This window comes from Ornithorhynchus anatinus, chromosome X1 (assembly GCF_004115215.2).
Source record: "Ornithorhynchus anatinus isolate Pmale09 chromosome X1, mOrnAna1.pri.v4, whole genome shotgun sequence".
Lineage (NCBI taxonomy): Eukaryota > Metazoa > Chordata > Mammalia > Monotremata > Ornithorhynchidae > Ornithorhynchus > Ornithorhynchus anatinus.
The window spans coordinates 116035584-116055133 of NC_041749.1; the positions used below are offsets into that span (position 1 = coordinate 116035584).

At 56.3% G+C, this 19550-nt stretch overlaps 2 protein-coding genes across 5 annotated transcripts in view; one reads left to right on the forward strand and one right to left on the reverse strand.

Annotated features, from left to right (window-relative positions):
- The first annotated feature begins 583 nt into the window (after nucleotides 1–583).
- LOC100091678 (repulsive guidance molecule A-like) lies at nucleotides 584–16408 on the forward strand. The gene is made up of 3 exons (XM_029050606.1): nucleotides 584–833; nucleotides 9728–10221; nucleotides 13997–16408. The coding sequence occupies exons 1-3, from the start codon at nucleotides 752–754 to the stop codon at nucleotides 14642–14644; spliced, it is 1224 nt and encodes a 407-aa protein (XP_028906439.1). The 5' UTR covers nucleotides 584–751; the 3' UTR covers nucleotides 14645–16408.
- A 985-nt stretch (nucleotides 16409–17393) lies between these two features.
- Nucleotides 17394–19550, reverse strand: part of CELF5 (CUGBP Elav-like family member 5) — a 76419-nt gene continuing 74262 nt past the window's right edge. For all 4 annotated transcript variants that reach the window (XM_029050609.2, XM_029050610.2, XM_029050608.2 and 1 more), the window contains exons 13-15: nucleotides 18953–19096; nucleotides 18236–18399; nucleotides 17394–17602 (exon numbers count right to left, since the gene is read on the reverse strand). In XM_029050609.2, the coding sequence (XP_028906442.1) occupies nucleotides 18272–18399; nucleotides 18953–19096 (272 nt within the window). In that variant the 3' untranslated portion in view covers nucleotides 17394–17602; nucleotides 18236–18271. The remainder of the gene's footprint in view (nucleotides 17603–18235; nucleotides 18400–18952; nucleotides 19097–19550) is intronic.

Sequence of the window (19550 nt, forward strand, 5' to 3'; positions counted from 1 at the left end):
CGATTCTATTTAGTTGCCATCGGTTTTTACGAGATGTTCTTCCCCTCGACGCTGTTTATTGCCATTGTTCTCGTCTGTCCGTCTCCCCCGATTAGACTGTAAGCCCGTCAAACGGCAGGGACCGTCTCTATCTGTTGCCGACTTGTTCATCCCAAGCGCTTAGTACAGTGCTCTGCACATAGTAAGCGCTCAATAAATACTATTGAATGAATGAATGAACAACCTGATTACCCTGCATCTACCCCAGCGCTTATAACAGTGCTTTGCACATAGTAAGCGCTTAACAAAATACCACTATTTATTTATGATCAGCCTACAGTAAGCGCTCAATAATGAATGAGACGGGCGGGGGAGCGAAAGAAAGGGAGGAAAGGGGAGAGAGAGTAACCCCACCCTTTCAAACTCTCTGCGCCTTTAAGGATTTCGATCTGAGGTAAACGGGGAATTGGAGAGGGGGGAGGCAAGAAGGAAATCTCCGGTCGTCGATTGGTTGGTTTAGGAATATGCAAATAACCCTCCCCCCCATCCCTCCCCCCGGCCCTGCGGCGGCCAGCGAGTGGTTGAGGGAGAAGGAGGAGGGAAAGGAGGCGGCCGCCGTGATAGTAGTAGCCGGAGCCGGCGGTGGCGGGGCGGGACGGGACTGAGCCGAGGAGGCGGCGGCTTGCTGCTCGTGCATTGGGTGTCGGGCACGCGGCCACCCCGCGGGAGCGACGGCCAGAGGCGCGAGGGCGAGCCCCGGCGGCTCCGATGGATGGATTGGCCTGGGGAGCGACGGCGGCCGCCCTGGTGGGCCACGGCGCTTCTGCTCTGTTGCCTGCCTCCGGTCCCGCCAGGTACGGAGCCCTCCTTTCATTCATTCAATAGTATTTATTGAGCGCTTACTATGTGCAGAGCACTGTACTAAGCGCTTGGGATGAACAAGTCGGCAACAGATAGGGACAGTCCCTGCCGTTTGACTCCTCCGACCCCGACCCTTCCCCTCGGCGGGGGGCAGGAGGATGAGGGAGCAGCGGGACCCCCATGGCGGGAGGTGAAAGAAACGGTCCGAAGCCGGAGAAGATGGTGTCCTTGGGGGATCCCCGTGGGCAGCCGCGTCTTTCTAAGGGGCGGGCGGGGGCGTTTCGGTCGTGACCGGCCCGGAGCCCGCTGGCCCGGCTCGAGTCGGCCTCCCAGCTCTCTTCTGGGCGGCGGGGTTTTTCAACGAAGGGTGAAAGTGCCGCCCGTGCCAAAGAAAACAAAGCGGCTGCCAGGAACACAGAGGCGCCTTTCTGCTGCTGCTGGTGGTGGGTGAGGGAAGGGAGGGAGAAGACGGAGAGATCCCTTCCACCCCAGCGCTTAGAACGGTGCCTGGCACATAATAAGTGCTTAACGAACACCATAATTATTATTCAGGTTGGGGGCTCCGTCCCCCTCCCCTCCCTCAGCCCCAAGACCAGGTCGTGACTTCGCCATCCACCGGATCACCTCCAATCTCTCCCTCCACCCCAAACTCTCTTCGCACCCCACAACCAGAGAGGCACCGCTCGGGCAGGAATCTAACCTCCCTCATCTGGTACTGGACTTGAGCCTCGAATCCTTTCCCGTTCGATCGGTGAAAGCCCGTGCATGGAAACTCATTCAGAACAGCTTCGATCCCCGCACTTCGTAATCAATATATTGGCATCTGTGTGCATTCCCCGGGGTGGGTTTTTTAAAAGCACAGTTTCCTGTTGTAAGAAAAAAAGGGCAGGGAAAAAAGTCTGGGGGTGGGTTTGGTTTCTGTTTGAAGTGTCGAGGGTCTGGGAAACAGATTTCAGGCAATTCGCCTGTGAGATCAATTACTTCAGCTCAAACCGGCCGGGGTGGAGTGGAAGCCGAGCTTAACGCAGGTTTGATTTTCTTCAATAAAGAACACACCCATTACTATGATACTTTATCAATTTCCCCGTTTCGATTGGTGCTCGAAATGTCCGGAAGCTCAGCAGTGCTGGCCATAATGGGCTAATTCTCCCCATCTCCAAGTTAGAAAGTGAAAGTTTGTTGCCTTTAATCAGCCCCAGCCCTTGCAAAGAGAGGAGGTGCCTGACGGCTTGTAGCGGTGGAGACTAAACCTAGAGGTGAAAACGTCCCCCCCCCCCCCTCCCCCATCCTAATGTGTCCAGTTACAGGGAGCTGCTGAGCAGCCCCAGGGTTTTATTGTGAGGCCCAAAGCTGTGAAAGACCGGGTGTTTGTGCGTGTGTGTCGGGGGGGAATTAGGGAAGACAAAAAGCGGTAACAATTGTGGAATTTGTTAAGCTTGATCTCTGGGTCAAGCATTGCACTAAACCCAGCGGTAGGAAAAGGGGCAGATTAGCCAGTGCTTAGAACCGTGCCTGGCACATAATAAGTGCTTAACAAATACCTAAAAAAAACAAAAACAACCCAGCTGGGCACCGATTTAAACTGCTTGCAAAATCAAGTTGGTTCCCTCTCTCGAGGCAGCCCAGTTTATTGGTTGGTCTGTCACACCCCACTCTCCAGGACGCTCTCTCTTTATGATGCCAACGTGAAAGTAGAAAGCAGGATGTTTTTCACCAAACCCTCCCAGTTTGGTGTTGGGGGGAGAGACTGGGTGGCCCAGGCAAGTGGGACTTCTGGGCTCCCTGCCTAAAAAGCCAGGGATAGGTCGACGACCCCAATCCAGGGAGCCAACGGTTGTGGCTGACCTGGGCCGGGAGCCCGAGGATATTGCGGGGTCAATGAGCTGTGGCCATGTGCCCTCAGCCGCGGGTTGCCAGAAAGCTCGGTCAGCCGTGAGTTGGGCCTGAAAAAGAAAAGGCAAAATGGCTCTTTGCTCTGTTTTGTCTGTGATGTCTGCTTACACTGCAGACACCCCCCTTCACAGTTAGCCGGGAAAAGGATCGTGACTATAAAACTTTTATGATCCCACTAGGTATCCAGCTGACGTTGCAGCGGTTCCGTCTGGGACCTGGCCGGGGGGTCTTGGCTAGGGGAATGGGGCGTGTGGCCCAGCTGGCCATTCGGGACAGGTGAGAGTAGCTCCTGGGGGGGGTCTGTGGCGGTCGACTGGGCTTTCTAGCCTCCTTCCTGTGCAAGTCGGACCCTGAGTGTCAGAGGGAGAACCCTCTTTTTGAGAGAGAGCCCCTTTGTCATCAACAGCAGCAGTGTTGATGGAGAGCCTGTGGGGGATGCAGAGCAGCGATAGAGGTACTTTATTAAAAAATGGCCCTTTTAAGTGCTTACTATGTAGCAAGCTCTGTTCTAAGTGCTGGGGTAGATATAGGTCGATCAGGTTAGACACAGCCTCTGTCCCATATAGGGCTCACAGTCTAAATTGGAGGGAGGAGGATTTAATCCCCATTTTACAGATGAGATAGCTGAGTCCCAAGCTCTGAAATCTGCAGCAGGCCCTGCCCCCAAGGAACTTACACTGTAATGTGGGAGACAAATGGACAGATGTTGTCAATTCTAAACTAGGGAGAGGCGTAAGAGCAGAGATACAAAAGGTAGAAACAAAAGCAAGCAAATCATTAATCATGATTAATCAATAAACAGATATGCATGTGAGTGACATGACCAGGAAGGTAGAGTTAATGGATGAATCAGGAAAGTCCTCTTGGAGGAGATGACCCCTTTGGGAGGGATGTAGTTTGGTGGACTTGAGTGAAGGAGGGGGGTTCCAGGTAGGGGAGAGATCAGATCAATGGGTTGGAGGCTTCTAAGGAAGGGAGTGATGGGCTAATGCAGCCTACTGGAAAGAACATGGGACTGTGTGTCCCGAGACCTGGATTCTCATCCCAGCTCTGCTCCTGACCTCCAGGTTTTGGGCAAGTCATCTATCCTCTCTGGACCTCAGTTCTTCATCTGAAAAATGGGAATAAAGTACCTCCTTTTCCTCCCTCCCTCCCTCCCAGATTTGTGAGTCCTATGTGGCACAGGGACCGTGTCCAAGCTGATTACCACCATGGCTCTACCGCCGCATTTAGCGCAGTGCTTGGCACATAGCATTTTAAAAATGCCATAATAATAATAGGTCGGATGCAGCTGTATGCAGGATAGACCCAAGGGGGAGAGAGGCTGGAGGCAGGGAGGCCTGGTAAATCCAGCCGGGGGATGCTGAGGGCTGTGCAGGTAGAGAGGTGGGGCAGATGCATGAGATATCAGAAAGGATGTAAAAGAGGGGTCACTGGAAATCCCCCAAATGGCAAGCTGTGGGACCGGGGGGGGGGGGGGGGCAGGGGGATGGCAGCATTGCTGATAATGACAGGAAAGTTAGGAGTAAGAGAAGTCCAGTTTTTTACATCTTGATTGGACGGCGTGGTGAATTTGAATTCAGAAGGGAAGAAGCCAGAGGAAAGTGAGAGGTTGCAGAGAGTATTAAGAGAGGAGTCCAAGGCCCAAGTAGAGGGGTAGATTTAGACAGCAGGCCGGAGATCCCCTTAAGGGAGATCTCCCCGTGGGAGGCAGCTGGGAAGGAGGAGACTGTGGTCAGAGTGGGGAGGGGGCAGGGAGGGCAGGGGGCCTGCAGGCTTCAGAAGAGAGTTAAAGGGGTGGAGTCGTCAGGGCCGGGGTCAGGGGTGGAGAGGGGGATGGGAGAGGGAGGGCCCCACAGGGCTGTGAGCCAGGGAGTCAAAGAGTGTTGTGCTGATGAAGGGACAGAGCTCTACCCCAAGAGGGCAACTCTGTAGTGACCAAAGTGGTCCTGGTTTTGGGATTCCTCCCAAGATGGCTCGGGGAATCCAGAGTTGAATCTTCCAGGCCGGGCTGGCAGGATGGAAAGAGTCGGGTTTGCTGGAGAGGGTGGAGTGGACGGAGTGGGCCTTTGTGCGTGGGGAGGGCACTAGGGAGGCCAGGAGGGACACACTAACTTGGGAAAGATGGAGGGAAATGGAAAGTTTAAATTTATTATTCAATAGTATTTATTGAGCGCTTACTATGTGCAGAGCACTGTACTAAGCGCTTGGGATGAACAAGTCGGCAACAGATAGAGACAGTCCCTGCCGTTTGACGGGCTTACAGTCTAATTGGGGGAGACGGACAGACGAGAACAATGGCAATAAACAGCGTCAAGGGGAAGAACATCTCGTAAAAACCGATGGCAACTAAATAGAATCGAGGCGATGTACAATTCATTAACAAAATAAATAGGGTAACGAAAATATATACAGTCGAGCGGACGAGTACAGTGCTGTGGGGATGGGAAGGGAGAGGTGGAGGAGCAGAGGGAAAAGGGGAAAATGAGGCTTTAGCTGCGGAGAGGTAAAGGGGGGATGGCAGAGGGAGTAGAGGGGGAAGAGGAGCTCAGTCTGGGAACGCCTCTTGGAGGAGGTGATTTTTAAGTAGGGTTTTGAAGAGGGAAAGAGAATCAGTTTGGCGGAGGTGAGGAGGGAGGGCGTTTCAGGACCGCGGGAGGACGTGACCCAGGGGTCGACGGCGGGATAGGCGAGACCGAGGGACGGTGAGGAGGTGGGCGGCAGAGGAGCGGAGCGTGCGGGGTGGGTGGTGGAAAGAGAGAAGGGAGGAGAGGTAGGAAGGGGCAAGGTGATGGAGAGCCTTGAAGCCTAGAGTGAGGAGTTTTTGTTTGGAGCGGAGGTCGATAGGCAACCACTGGAGTTGTTTAAGAAGGGGAGTGACATGCCCAGATCGTTTCTGCAGGAAGATGAGCCGGGCAGCGGAGTGAAGAATAGACCGGAGCGGGGCGAGAGAGGAGGAAGGGAGGTCAGAGAGAAGGCTGACACAGTAGTCTAGCCGGGATATAACGAGAGCCCGTAATAGTAAGGTAGCCGTTTGGGTGGAGAGGAAAGGGCGGATCTTGGCGATATTGTAGAGGTGAAACCGTCAGGTCTTGGTAACGGATAGGATGTGTGGGGTGAACGAGAGGGACGAGTCAAGGATGACACCGAGATTGCGGGCCTGAGAGACGGGAAGGATGGTCGTGCCATCAACGGTGATAGAGAAGTCTGGGAGAGGACCGGGTTTGGGAGGGAAGATGAGGAGCTCAGTCTTGCTCATGTTGAGTTTTAGGTGGCGGGCCGACATCCAGGTGGAGACGTCCTGGAGGCAGGAGGAGATGCGAGCCTGAAGGGAGGGGGAGAGGACAGGGGCGGAGATGTAGATCTGCGTGTCATCTGCGTAGAGATGGTAGTCAAAGCCGTGAGAGCGAATGAGTTCACCGAGGGAGTGAGTGTAAATGGAGAACAGAAGAGGGCCAAGAACTGACCCTTGAGGAACTCCAACAGTTAAAGGATGGGAGGGGGAGGAGGCTCCAGCGAAGGAGACCGAGAATGATCGGCCAGAGAGGTAAGAGGAGAACCAGGAGAGGACAGAGTCCGTGAAGCCAAGGTGAGATAAGGTATGGAGGAGGAGAGGATGGTCGACAGTGTCAAAGGCAGCAGAGAGGTCAAGGAGGATTAGAATGGAGTAGGAGCCATTGGATTTGGCAAGAAGGAGGTCATGGGTGACCTTAGAGAGAGCAGTCTCGGTAGAGTGGAGGGGACGGAAGCCAGATTGGAGGGGGTCTAGGAGAGAATGGGAGTTAAGGAATTCTAGGCATCGATTGTAGACGACTCGTTCTAGGATTTTGGAAAGGAAGGGTAGTAGGGAGATAGGACGATAACTGGAGGGGGAAGTGGGGTCAAGAGCGGGTTTTTTTTAGGATGGGGGAGACGTGGGCATGTTTGAAGGCAGAGGGGAAGGAGCCCTTGGAGATTGAGTGGTTAAAAATAGAAGTTAAGGAAGGTAGGAGGGCAGGGGCGATGGTTTTAATAAGGTGAGAGGGAATGGGGTCCGAGGCGCAGGTGGAGGGGGTGGCACTTGCGAGGAGGGAGGAGATCTCCTCTGAGGATACTGCAGGGAAGGATGGGAAAGTAGGGGAGGGGGTTGGTGGGGGGGAGGGGAGAGGCGAAGGGGTGACTCTGGGGAGCTCAGACCTGATCGTGTTGATTTTCGTGAGGAAATAGGTGGCCAGATCATTGGGGGTGAGAGATGGGGGAGGGGGAGGAACAGGGGGCCTAAGGAGAGAGTTAAAGGTCCGGAACAATCGGCGGGGGTGACGGGCATGGGTGTCGATGAGGGAGGAGAAGAAGCTTTGCCTGGCGGAGGAGAGGGCAGAGTTAAGGCAGGAAAGGATAAATTTAAATTAGGACCTGTACATGGGGGAAATCAGTTGAGCGGGGACTTAAAGGATTTGCCAAATTTCTTTTGCACTTTGGGCTATCAAATATTCAGTGGGGCAAAGAACAAGAGGCTGATTCACTAAAACGAATGGCTTGTCCTCTCCTCTCCCTTCTCCTTCTCTTTCCACTCCCATCTTTGTGCTTTTGAGGCCGGTAGGAGAGTGGATCCCCAGGAGGGTCAATTTCCAGCACAGTCATCAGGTTTTGGTGCTGCAGGGAGCTCCCAGCCTGAGAGTGGAGACCTGACCTGGAACAGAGAGGGGAAGACCCTTTCTCCAATCAATCAGTCAGTGGTATTTATTGAGTGCTTACTGTCTCCATCAATCAATCGATGGTATCATTGGTATGAGAAGCAGTGGGGCCCAGTGACGATAGCTGGGGCCTGAGAGACAGAGGACCTGGATTCTCCTTCTGACTCTGCCCTTTAACTGCTGTGTTTCCTTGGGCGGGTAACTTGACTTCTCTGGGCCTCAGTTTCCTCATCTGTCAAATGAAGATTCAGTACCTGTTCTCCCTTTTCTCTAGACTGGGAGCCCCACGAGGGACTGGGACTTTGTCTGACTTAATGACCTTGCCTCTCCCCTGGCACCTAGTACCAGTGCGGGCACATAGTAAGCACTAAACAAAGATTATTATTATTATTTTAGTATTATCTACTGCATGCCCACTGAATGCAAAACAGTGTGCTAAGCGCTTGGGAGAGTACAAAGAAGCAAGACCCATGTTCGGGGGTCCTTTAGGAGCTTACAAAGTAACGAGGGAGCCCGCCAGACAGAAAATTGCTACAAATAGTGGGAGCAGGTGAAAGAAGAAGTGTAGAACAGGCAGAGGACAAATAGATCAGGAAGATTCATAGTTTCAATAACCAGCTGTACCAATGACTGTGAATATGGTCATAAGCGGTGAGGATGGGCATCAAATATATCCGTGCTAAGCGTGACTGTTGTGTGGATGCAACTTGGAATGTTGGGAATTGATCGAGGAAGGCTTCCTGGAGGAGGGATTCTTCTTCTAGGAGGGCGTTGAACATAGGGAGAGCAGGGTTCAAGGGGAAGGAGTTCTAGGCGGAGGGAACAGTGCAAGCAAGGGGTTGGAGGCAAGAGTTGAGAGTGAGGTACAGTTAGAAGGTGAAATAACTTGACACCCCCGTTCTCCAGAATTGTAGGGCCGGAGCAAAGTTCAAGAGATCTTCTAGTCTCTCCCGCTGCCTCTGGGCAGGCAGCAAGCATCCAAAGCAGCAGGGCCCAGATGTAGTCTACTGCCCTGGCTGCCTCTACTGAGTGGGGCTACTCTCAAACTGGTGCTCGGGTTCAGGGAAGCAGCATGGAGTGGGCAGGGTTGCGTCTACCAACTCTGTTGTATTGAACAAGTGCTCTGCACACAGTGAGTGCGCACTAGATACCATCGATCAATTGAGTCGCATGGTCTGGAGGGGAGGGGGCTACCCATGGTAGTTCCTGGTTCCCAAAACCCAGGAACCACCCAATCAGTGCTATTGCCGGGGATCAATAGTATTGTTTGAGCAAGTATTCTGTGCCAAGCACTGCACCAAACGTTTGGGAGAGTCCAGTAGAGTTAGTGGACGTGAACCCTGCCCTCAAGGAGCTTACAATCTATCTGGGAAAATAGACATTAGGACAGCTTATGGAGTCAATAGTATTTACTGAGCGCTTACTGTGCGCAGAGCACTGAACTAAATGCTTGGGAGAGTACAGTACAACAGAGTTGGTAGAAACGTTCCTTGCCCACGACGAGCCTACAGTCTGGAGGGGGAGACGGGCATTAAAATAAATTACAGATATGGACACAAGCGCTGTGGGCCAAGGGAGGGGTGAATAAAGGCTGCAAATCCAAGTGGAAGGATGGCTCAGAAGGGAGAGGGAGTAGAGGAAATGAGGGCTTAGTCGGGGAAGATGTATTGGAGGAGATGTGACTCAAGACTTTGAAGGTAGGGAGAGTGGTGGTCTGTCGAAGGGGGAGGGAGCTCCAGGCCAGAGGTGGGACGCGGGTGAGGGGTCGGTGGTGAGAATGGGAATGGGGAAGCATCAGTTCTACGAGGGCAGTACTCTCATCAAGTACTTAGGTGGTACGGAGGTGCTGAAGTGGCAGGGGACGAGGTTGGAGAGGAGGGAAATCGGTTGTTGAGATGAGAGATGACTCTGAGGAGACCTCCTGGAGGAGGTGTGATTTCCGAGAGACCCACAAGATGGGGAGAGTGGTGATCTGCCAGATGTGAAACAGGAGGGAGCTCCACACGAGAGCGATGAGAACGGGGCCCAGTGAGTAGGCCGTACAGTCCTCTCAGAGACCTTTGGCTCCTTGTGGGCAGGGATCACGTCTCCTACTAACTCTACTGTAGTGTACTTTCTCACGTGCTGGGTACAGTGCTCCGCACGCACGCAGGCAGCACTCCGCACATGCCGTGGATCGAATTTATGACAACCCCTCGGGACTGGGAGGTTCTTCCTCCCATCAACCCCCAGTCCCTCCTGCTGCAGTCTAACCCCTGGCCCACCTGTCCTGTCTTGAGTCTCCTCCCCCGGCCGCTGAAACATTCTCTTTGTCGTTGCAGTACTGTGCCAGCAGTGCCAGATCCAGAGCTGCAACGCTCACTTCGTGGCCGCCTCCTCGCCTAGCCCCGCCCTGCCGGAAGAGCTGCGGCCGGCCGACGAATACTGCGCCGCCCTGCGCGCCTACGCGGCCTGCACCAAGGGCACGGCCAAGTCCTGCCGGGGGGACCTGGTTTACCACTCGGCCGTCTTCCGCATAAAGGAGCTCTTCGGCCAGCACAACTGCTCCAGCCAGGGCCCCACCTCCTCCGTGAGCGCCCCCGCTCCTCCGGACCCTCTCGGCTCCCAGATCTGCAACTACACCAGCCGGCCGGGCACCCGGAGCAGGTTTGCCCTCTGTGGGCTGTTCGGGGATCCCCACCTGCGGACGTTTAAGGACGAGTTTCAGACCTGTAAGGTGGAGGGGGCTTGGCCCCTCATAGACAATCGCTATCTCTCTGTCCAGGTCACCAACGTTCCCGTGGTCCTGGGTTCCAGTGCCACCGCCACCAGCAAGGTAACCGGGCCTGGCTGCTTGCCCACCTGCTTGGCATGGGGTGGTCTCTGCCGCCCCTGTGTGGTGGCCCGAGATCTCGTCATGTTGAAGTAATCGCCGCCCCGGCCCGGGAACAGCTGTGAGGCTGAGTTCGGTCGCCTGGGTGACCAAGAAGAGGGAGGAGGAGGAGAAAGGGGAGGGGGTATTCTGAACCCTCCAAGTCCACGTTTCACTTCACCAGGCCAATTTCTCTCAGCCTCCTGGAGATTTCTGGGGGCGGTTGGCTTGTGAGCACAGTAGGGAGTTGGCTACCACCGAAGGGTCAAGTGGGACTGAGGGTGGAGGGTGACAGATGCTGAGGAGGTAGATTTGGTTCATGCAAGTAACCAAATGTAGGCCTTGAGAGAGAACGGTTCCTAAAGATCATTGGCTTTCCTCAGGGTTAATAATTACGGTATTGGTTAAGCGCTTACTGTGTGCCAGCAGAGGTAGTGGAATCTAGTGAAACTGATGGAAATTCCCACCCAGGATCCCAGAGCCAGGAGAGTCTGGTGCGAGCGCACGTGCGCGTGTTTAATAATGATGATGGTATTTAAGTGCTTCCTATGTGTCAAGAACTGTTCTGAGCGCTGGAGTAGATACAAGCTAATCAGGTGGGACACAGTCCCTGTCCCACATGGGGCTCACAGTCTTAATCCTCATTTTCCAGATGAGGTAACTGAGGCCCAGAAAAGTGAAGTGACTTGCCCAAGGTCACACAGCAGACAAGTGGTGGAGCTGGGGTTAGAACTCAGGTCCTTCTGATTCCCAGGCCTGGGCTCTTTCCACTAGTCCATGGCGGTGGGTGGGTGTGGGTGTGTGTGTATCTCCTTGGATCAAGGGGACTGTGGTCCGCAGCAGGGGTGTGTAGTGATAGTGGGCTGTTCTTTGGCTGTTCCTCACTTTTACCCCTCCCACCTCCCTGGAAGTGGTGAGCAGGGTTTCACCAGGGTCAGACAATGCTAAACCCCAGGGTGGGCAGGGCTTCAATGGGTGGCGCTCTGAAGGGCAGAGCTACAAAGAGTGAGACATACTGGCCCCCCACCCCACTCTCTCTTTTTCCAACCCCCTGCTTCTCGCCCCATTCGGCTCCAGCTGCTGCCACTGAAACTCTTGTTCCCTCCAGCCTAGGGCCCCAGGGGTGGGGTTCGTGGTGGGATGGAAGTTGGGGCCGGGGCCAGGATTTGGCAGCTGTTTGGGAATGAGCTAGGGACCCAGGCGTGGTACCAGTAAAAGCAGGGGCTGCAGACCCAAGACTCTACTGGGACGAGTGGCTGGAGCTGGGAAATTCGGGCCCGGACCGGGCTTCCCCAGCCCGGGCTGGAAAGGGACTACTACCTCTTGCTGGACTCAGAGGAGTCTCCTTTCGGGGTCGGCGAGAGCCTCTGTTAAAGTGTTGGCTGTGCAAGCTGGGCAGGACTCCGGCACCTCTGGGATAAAGGAGGAAGGAGCAGAGATGGGGAAAGCAGCCCCAGCCAAGGTGCGGGCTCCCTTCGGCAGGGTGAGGATCTCACCAGATAAAGAGGCGAGGGCGGAAGAAAGTGGATGGCCCCATTCCCTAGGCATGGATTTCTCTCCTAGAGCCTTTTCACCCAGTGTACCTGGCTTTCCGGTGTGATGTGTCTAGCAGGAAAGAACCTGGGGATCAGAGTAGACCACAGCATTGTAGACCGGCGGCCAATGTTTCATCATGAGCGGGACAGGGCAGGGTGAACTTGGGGAGGAACTTCGAGAGGACCTGGTACCCGCAGAGGGGATAAAGATCCCTTCCCTACTTGGGCCTGAAGGCTGTAGCAAGTGAGAGGAGCCCCCAATCCTCTCTGGAGCCCCGAGCAGATAGCCTGTCGGGCTAGGTGTGAGAGAGACTTGTAGCCCAGCCCTGAGGCCCGGCAGGGGTGAGGGAAAACCCCTATGAGTGCAGAGGAGGAGCGAGTAAAAGCAGAGTCGCCATCTTGGTTCTGCTTTTGGCTCCAAGGGGCATGGTGGGCTGGTTGCAGTTGTCCTCCACGCCCCAAAAGCTGTGGGGGCTGAACTCAGCCAGGGCAGCCCTTTGGGTGTTGGAGGAGGGGGAAGGGGGCACCCCGAGGAGCTGATGCCTGAAGGTGTGGCTGTCTGTTTTCCTGGCACAAGCCACCAGGAGCCGGAGCGGGATCGTTCCAGTCCTATGACCGGTTTGGGTCATCCCGCTATTCCTTAAGGGCGGGGATCATATCAACCTACTCTATTGTATTGGACTCTCCCAAGCGCACAGTTCAGTGCTGTGCCTGCAGCACAATAAATACCCTTGGTTGATTGATTGAAGAGAGCAGAGCCACCCAGAGAACAGCAGTGATCTCGACCATGGAGATGCGAAAGCCACATGGGGTTTCAGCCTGGAGAAGAGATGGCTGAGAGCGACTGAAGGGTTTTTCGAGGATGCCACTGACCACTTGTTCCCGCGTTGCCTGGGAACCGGATGGGAGGAAGCGTGGGCTGCCTGCCGTTGCCGCAGGAGGGCTTGAGAAGCAGTGTACTAGTGGAAAGAGCCCAGGCCTGGGAATGAGAGGACCTGGATTCTAATCCCAGCTCCGCCACTTGTGAACTGTGTGATCTTGGGCGAGTCACTCAACTTCTCAGAGTCTGTTCCCTCCTCTGCAAAATGGGGATTCGATACCTGTTCCCCTTCCTATTTAGACCGTGAGCCCCATGTCTCTATCCCAGCACTTGGTACATTGCTTGGCACAGAGTAAGTGCTTAACAAATACCACAATTTATTATTCCTGTTACTACCACTATCATCGTCATCATCTGGACTCTGGAAGGGGCTCCTGGGAGGGGCTGAGGAATTTTCTTCTCTAGAAATCTTTTCAGAATCCTCCCCTCCTTTCCCCTCCCCATCCACTCTCGGAGGGATAGGCTTTCCCTTGCCTGGAGGCAGGGGGCTAGGCCAGATGACCTCTTGGGGGTCCCACCAGCCCAGCCGTTCTAGCCTTCGGGAGCCTGGATGAAAAGGCCGTGGCGCCACCCGGTGGCAGTATCCAATTCTGTCGCCTACTATCGACACTGCATACCAACAACGTTTCAGGAAGCTTCTCTCCACCCCAGCCTTTCCTCCTCTCCCCCCAGCCCCGGGCTTCTGGGCCGGGTGGAGGAGGTAGAGGGTTTTCGGGGGTCCCAGATGGCCCTCCGGTTCCACGGACAAGCTGCCCGCTCGGTAGCGCCGGCCTTCAGGCCGCCTGGGCGGCCGGCACCTCAGCCTGGGCCTGGGCAAGCCGACCGGCTCCCGCCCGGTAACGAGGTGGACGGTTTGGGCTCCGCGTGGTGCTACCGACGAGGTGGAGAGGTCAGGGCCGGGCTTTCCCGGGAAATTCCCTTGCGGTCCGGGGGCTCTTGGTGGCCTCTCCATTGGGGTGCTGCGGGCCTGTTGCCACCAGCCTCGTCTCTAATGGCATGAGGCCGGGGCAAAAGCTGGAGCGGGCTGGGGACGACAGCTGGGAGAGCCTGGAGCGGCTAGCCCCAGACCCTAGTATGCCGGTTCCGGTTTCCCTCGTGGCCCGGCCGAGCTGAGCGCCCCCAGCACTGGCCTTGATATGCCGTCGGGGACTCTCGATCCCTTCTTGACTTACGACGCCCATGGGCCGTAGGGCTCCTTTGGAGCCTGAGTTCCTCCCCTCTGGGGGCCCGTTACGCGACCCCCGGCCGAGCTGGCCTAGTCGGGCAGAGGAGGGTGCCCGAGTTGGTCCGACGGACGCGTCTGACTGTTGCCTCTCTCCCTCAGATCACCCTGATCTTTAAGCGCTACCGGGGCTGCACGGAGCAGAAGGTCTACCAGGCGACCACCGAGGACCTGCCCTTGGCGTTCAGCGATGGCACGCGGAACGGCGGCGGGAGGGCAGAGGGGGCTGGCAGCCTGCGCATCCTGGAGAAAGCCGCCACCGGCCAGGTGGAGATCCAGGCCCGCCACATCGGCGGTACCATCGTCATCCGCAGGGTCGGGCACTACCTCACGTTCGCTATCCGGCTGCCCGAGGAGACCCTGGGTCTGGCCGGCGGCGACGGGGGTGACGGTGGCCTTCAGCTGTGCCTCCACGGCTGCCCCAAGAGCGAGCTGATCCAGGGGCACCGGCTGAGCCTCGGAAACTCCGGCCTGGCCCCCCGGGCCTTTTCGGCAGAAAGCGCCACGGAGCGCTGCCGCCGCATCCTGCGGGTGGAGGACGTCTACTTCCAGTCCTGTGTCTTTGACCTCCTGACCACCGGTGACCCCGACTTCTCCATGGCTGCCTATGGGGCCTTGGAGGACCTGAGGGCTCTGTACCCTGGGCCACTCCAGCTCCATGCTGCCTCTGGCACCAAGGGGGCTCCCGGCGGGCCCGGCACCGCTGTGTTGGGCACTCTGGCCTTGCTGCTGTGCTGCCTCTGGGTCTGAGCCCCCCAACCCATCCCACTCCAGAACCATGATGCCAGCCCCTGGGGAGGAGACTCCCAGCCCACCTCTCCGGGAGCTCTATTTCATGCCGCCCATCCTTTCGGTGCTTATTGACACAGACCCTGAAATAGTGCACTCTCCCCACCCCCTCCTCCCAGCAGTGGTCTATGGGCGTGATGCGTGGGATGCTGGTGGTTGGCATTTTCTGCCAGGTTCTCTGGTCTCTGGCCTTCCTCCACCCTGAGGGCCTGCCTGACGCTCAGGCACCCCCACCTCAGCTTGCCCCACGGTGGCCAGCGTACCGCAGGCCCGGTCCCATCTCTCGCCTAGCCCCTGCCCAGTTACTCTGGGCCTCGGGCCCCGATCACAGTCAGATTCTGTACTCTCACTATCCTCTGGGGGCCCCTGCCTGTCAGTCATCTGGGGGTGGGCTCAGCGGGCAACTTGAGCCTAGGCCAGGACTGGCCGGTAACCCTCTTCCCAGAGGCATATTGACGGCCTCTTCTCCGGTGGGTTACGACAGACATCTCCTCCAGCCGGGTGGGGCGGAGAGACGTGGCGGAGCTGTGCCCTGTGTACCCTCCTTGGTGGGGGTTAACGTGTGAAGAAAACAGACCCTTTCCCCTCCCTCCCGGCCCCAGCACGGGTCTCAGCGGGGCCTCTGTTCTTGGGGTCGCTTCCAAGTCCAGCCCCCTGACCTCAACCACAGACCTCTCTCCCTCTGAGACTATAAAGGCCCTTTTCCTCCAAGCTTCAGGTCCTCCTCTTTCAGGCCAAAGTCCTGCTTCTTCAGGAGGCTCCTTGAGACCTCCCCGGGAGGAAAGGGGGGCAGACAGCCAGAGCAGTGGACACGTGGCAAAAAAGAGCAGATCCTTTAGCAAGTAAACCTTTTATTAAATAAACTTCAGATTCTTTAGACCAGAGGAGTTTGGGACATTAAGACAATGCTGTTCTCACCTGCAACATGTGACAGTCACATAGGTAACTCCGGTAGAAGAAACAGATTTTTCTGACATGTAATTCAAACCAGATAGAACCTAAGATCTTCCAAGTTTTTTTTTTTTGCTTTTTTTTGTTGAAAATTAGATCAGTTCAAACTTCATGAAATTACTCGTAGCAGAAATAAAGTACATTGTACAAATCACGTACAGAATAGATGTTAAGTATAAAAATGGTATTTACAGTCAGTAAACATGGACTATAGAAACACACAAACTCCCTCTCGCACTCTCGCGGCTCAAGGCGAGACCGAGCCGCCCGGCCCCTTGAAAAGTCCTCGAGAAACAGCGCCCTTCCCCGCGTCTCTCCTGGCCCCCACCACTGCCACGTCGTCGCTTGCACACACGTTCACACGTACGCACCACCCGCACGCCCAGGCACACACACGGATGCACGCACACCGATAGGAATGTTCTTGGTACATTTTCAAACTCTGGAACATTGAAACGACTGTTCAGATCTTTTTGTCTTTCAGCGTATTTTGGTAGAGACCAACGGGACTGGTAACGAATTGGGTTTCTTAGCGATAAGCATCCCTAGTTTGGGAGTCTTAACCCAGCTCTGAATTCTATTCTGTGCTTAAGGCGGGGTGGGGGGGACGGGAAGGGAGAGGAGCAGGAGGGAGGACAGAAATCTCAGTAACGGGGATATAAAGCCGGGTAGGTAAACTTAGGCTGCCCTCCTACAATAGGACTCTCTCTGTGACCAATCCATTGTATTTTGTTCTCTGCCTTGGACTTGCTCAGAAAAGCTCTGCACAAATGACGGAGGCTCCTTCTTCCCTTTCTGGGAGGGGGTGGGGAGGTGTGTGTGTATATAAGCCAATTGACACTGCTCTGACATTTTTTGATCCCCAGGCTGGGGGTGGGGGGCAGAGGTGGCACCTGCCCCCCACTAAACTGGATGGTGGGTCTGTCACTGGGGCACACTAAACTGTGAAGTTGCAGGGAGGGGTGTGGGGGGAGGCTGGGGGGGGGGGCCCGAAACTTGGGTATAAGGGGAGACCTGTGGAACTCGGGGACCAGACCGAGTTTTCCCTTTCTCTGAGGAGGTGGGTGTGAGAGCCAATCGACACCGCTTTGACTTTTCCCTTTTTGGGCTTGATCCCCAAGATGGGGGGTTCAGAGGCAGCACCCTTCACCCCCCGCCTCCCCGGCCACTAAACTGGAAGACAGGTCCATCACTGGGGCACACTAAACTGTGAAGTTGTGGGGAGGAATGTGTGGGGGGAAGCTGGGGGAGAGGGGAGGCCCATGGAACTCGGGGGACCAGAGTTGGGTTACCCAAACTCTGGTCTCCAAAGCCCTTGGGGACTGTCAAGTGTTCAGGGTTCTGGTTTGCTGGGGTATTCAGGTCCTGGAGGTATCTAGAGTTAGAGCGTTTTCCATCTTTGCTTCTCCAAATGCCCAGGCCTCAAACTGAGCACAGAGCGAACACCGTCTGGTTGGTTCTCCCCCGGCAATCCCCCCCATAAATGCGTGGGCCTCTCCAGCATTCCCATGGAGACAACTGCTCTAGAAAAGGTATCCTCAGCAGGCAGAAGTCTCCAGGGGAAAAATTTGGTCCTGGGATTTATTTAAACAAAAATATAGACTGTGTATATATCTCTATATGTATATATATGTGTGTGAAAGGGTAAATTTTGGAGGGCTGCACGTTGTCATGGTGACTTAGCAATACAACAGTGACTTGTGTGGTGGGCCACAGCCTCCACCACGCCCCCCCTCCCCATCCCCCCGGCCCCCCCATCCCCTGCCTCCCCCCTGCCCTTTGCCCCGCCCCAGGGACCTGATTGAAGGGGGGGTCTCCGCCATGGAGTTGCTGGCATCTTCCAAAGCTGCATTCCTCTAAAGTGGTTCACATTTTGGAGGGGGCGGGGGAAAGGGGAGAGGGGGAAACAAGTTCATAATTAACTGGAATCTCCTGAAGCTGAAACCATCCTCTGGATCTGCCACTCACCTGGGGGAGAAGGAAGGGAGTTAGGAAATGACCGAGTCGCAGCTCAGCAGAGCCCCACTCTCCCACTTGCCTCAACAGAGGGGGCGCCCGGAAGGGCGGGACCCGAGGAGGTCACTGGGGGTGGGGTGGAGGGGGTGAGGGGTTGTTGCCCCAGGACCAGTTCAGGCCAATGGGGCTCTGGAGAAGGAGGCTCTGCAGCTGCCCTGACTCCAGCACCTTTCCTGAGCCTCCTTGCGTTTCCTGGCCTGGGAGGTGGGTGGGGTGGGGGTGCAGGAGGGGGGAAGCCAGCTGGCAGTAGGGCGAGTCTGGCTGCCCCCCGACACTGGCAGACCAGTCCCACCATCCCCGCCCCCACCCCATCCTCTGCGCCCTCCCCCACCCCAACCCCGGGCCGCCCCAGCCTTCTGGGCTGGGCACTGGACAGAAGAATTTCTCCTCTGCCCAGCGAGAAAGGACATCTCCCGAGCGGTGGCCCGGGGCCGTCGACCGAGCAGGCCTCTGGTAGACGAGGTGGAGGGTGGCAGGGGGAACGACCTGGCTCAGGCTCAGCAGTCGTCCCCCAGGGCCGGCATGGCGGCGAGGGTGTCTCTGGGGGTAGGGGAGGGGGAGGGGGGTGTTGGCTACCTGCCTCACCTCTGCTGCAGCACTGAATGGTGGGTGTGGGCACTGTCAATAAGGGTGGTTGGCATCCTTGGGCCGTTTCAACTGGACCTTCAACCTTTTCATGCCAATCTGGAAACCGTTCATGGCCTGGATGGCTGTCTGGGCGCTGGCGGGGTTATCAAAGCTCACGAAGCCTGCGGGGTGGAGGAGAGGGGAAGCCGTGCTGGGAGGGGGTGGGGGAACTGGGCCAGGGAGAGGGTGTCTGTCTGCCGCTGCTGCAGCCCGCTCCCCTTCCCGCCGCCAGCCAGGAGAGGGAAGTGACCCTCTCGACCCTGTGTGCACATCAGGTCAAGGGCGGCAAAGGCTGACGTCCCCTTGTTCGCCTCCTGGGGGTTCTGGGGAGAAGGGAGGGCTACTCAGCCTCCTGGACTCAGCCAGGTGGAAGTGTTGTCAGGCTGTGCACCACCAAAGTAAGCACTCTGCACACATACACGCACGTGCACACGCTCACACGCAGGCGCACACCGACACACGTGTTGCCACGCAGCACGACTAGGGGCCGTGCCCAGCCCATCCCTCCACCGCGGCAGCGGGCTCAGGGCCATGAAGGCTCTACGGCTCCCCCCTGCCCCTTGGGGCCGGGCCTCACCTGGGCTCCCCAACCTGGCCACCAATGTCCCCTATCTGGGGCCCCTCTCCACGGGGCGGCCAGCGGCCAGTGGGCAGCGGCGGCCCTTTGGCACTCACCAAAGCACTTGCTCTGGTTGGTGGCCCGATCCATAAACACCTTGGATGAGATGATGTTACCAAAGGGCAGGAACATCTGCATCAGCTCATTGTCCCCAAACTCCTGGGGCAGGTGGTAGATGAACAGGTTACAGCCCTCAGGACCTGTGGGTCGGGAACAGAGAGGTGGCAAATTGGTTTTGGTGGCTACCTGTCTGTCCTGCTAGGCTGGAAGCTCCTGGAGGGCAGGGATCAGGTCTACCGCTAACGCGAATGGACTCTCTAAAGCGTTCAGTCCAGTCGGTGCTCTGCCCCCAGGAAGTGCTCAGTAGATGCTACTTATTGGTTGGTTGGTTGACTGATGACGAGACTGCTGGTGATGCGGGGGGGGGGGGGGGGAGGGGGCGTAGGGGAGAGGGCCGCTGACTCCAGAAGAGGCACCCATCTAATAATAATAAACATAAAGATGGCATTTGTTTAGCGCTTACTATGTGCAAAGCACCATTCTAAGCGCTGGGGGGATACAAGGCGATCAGGTTGTCCCACGTGGGGCTCACAATCTTCATCCCCATTTTACCGATGAGGTAACTGAGGCACAGAGAGGTTAAGTGACTTGCCC

What these genes read in the sequence shown, in the direction of transcription:
- LOC100091678 (XM_029050606.1), top strand. Translation starts at nt 752, where the DNA reads ATGGATTGGCCTGGGGAGCGACGGCGGCCGCCCTGGTGGGCCACGGCG. An exon ending in CCTGCCTCCGGTCCCGCCAG is followed by an intron (nt 834 to 9,727) that starts GTACGGAGCCCT and finishes TTGTCGTTGCAG; the next exon opens with TACTGTGCCAGCAGTGCCAG. An exon ending in GTGCCACCGCCACCAGCAAG is followed by an intron (nt 10,222 to 13,996) that starts GTAACCGGGCCT and finishes TCTCTCCCTCAG; the next exon opens with ATCACCCTGATCTTTAAGCG.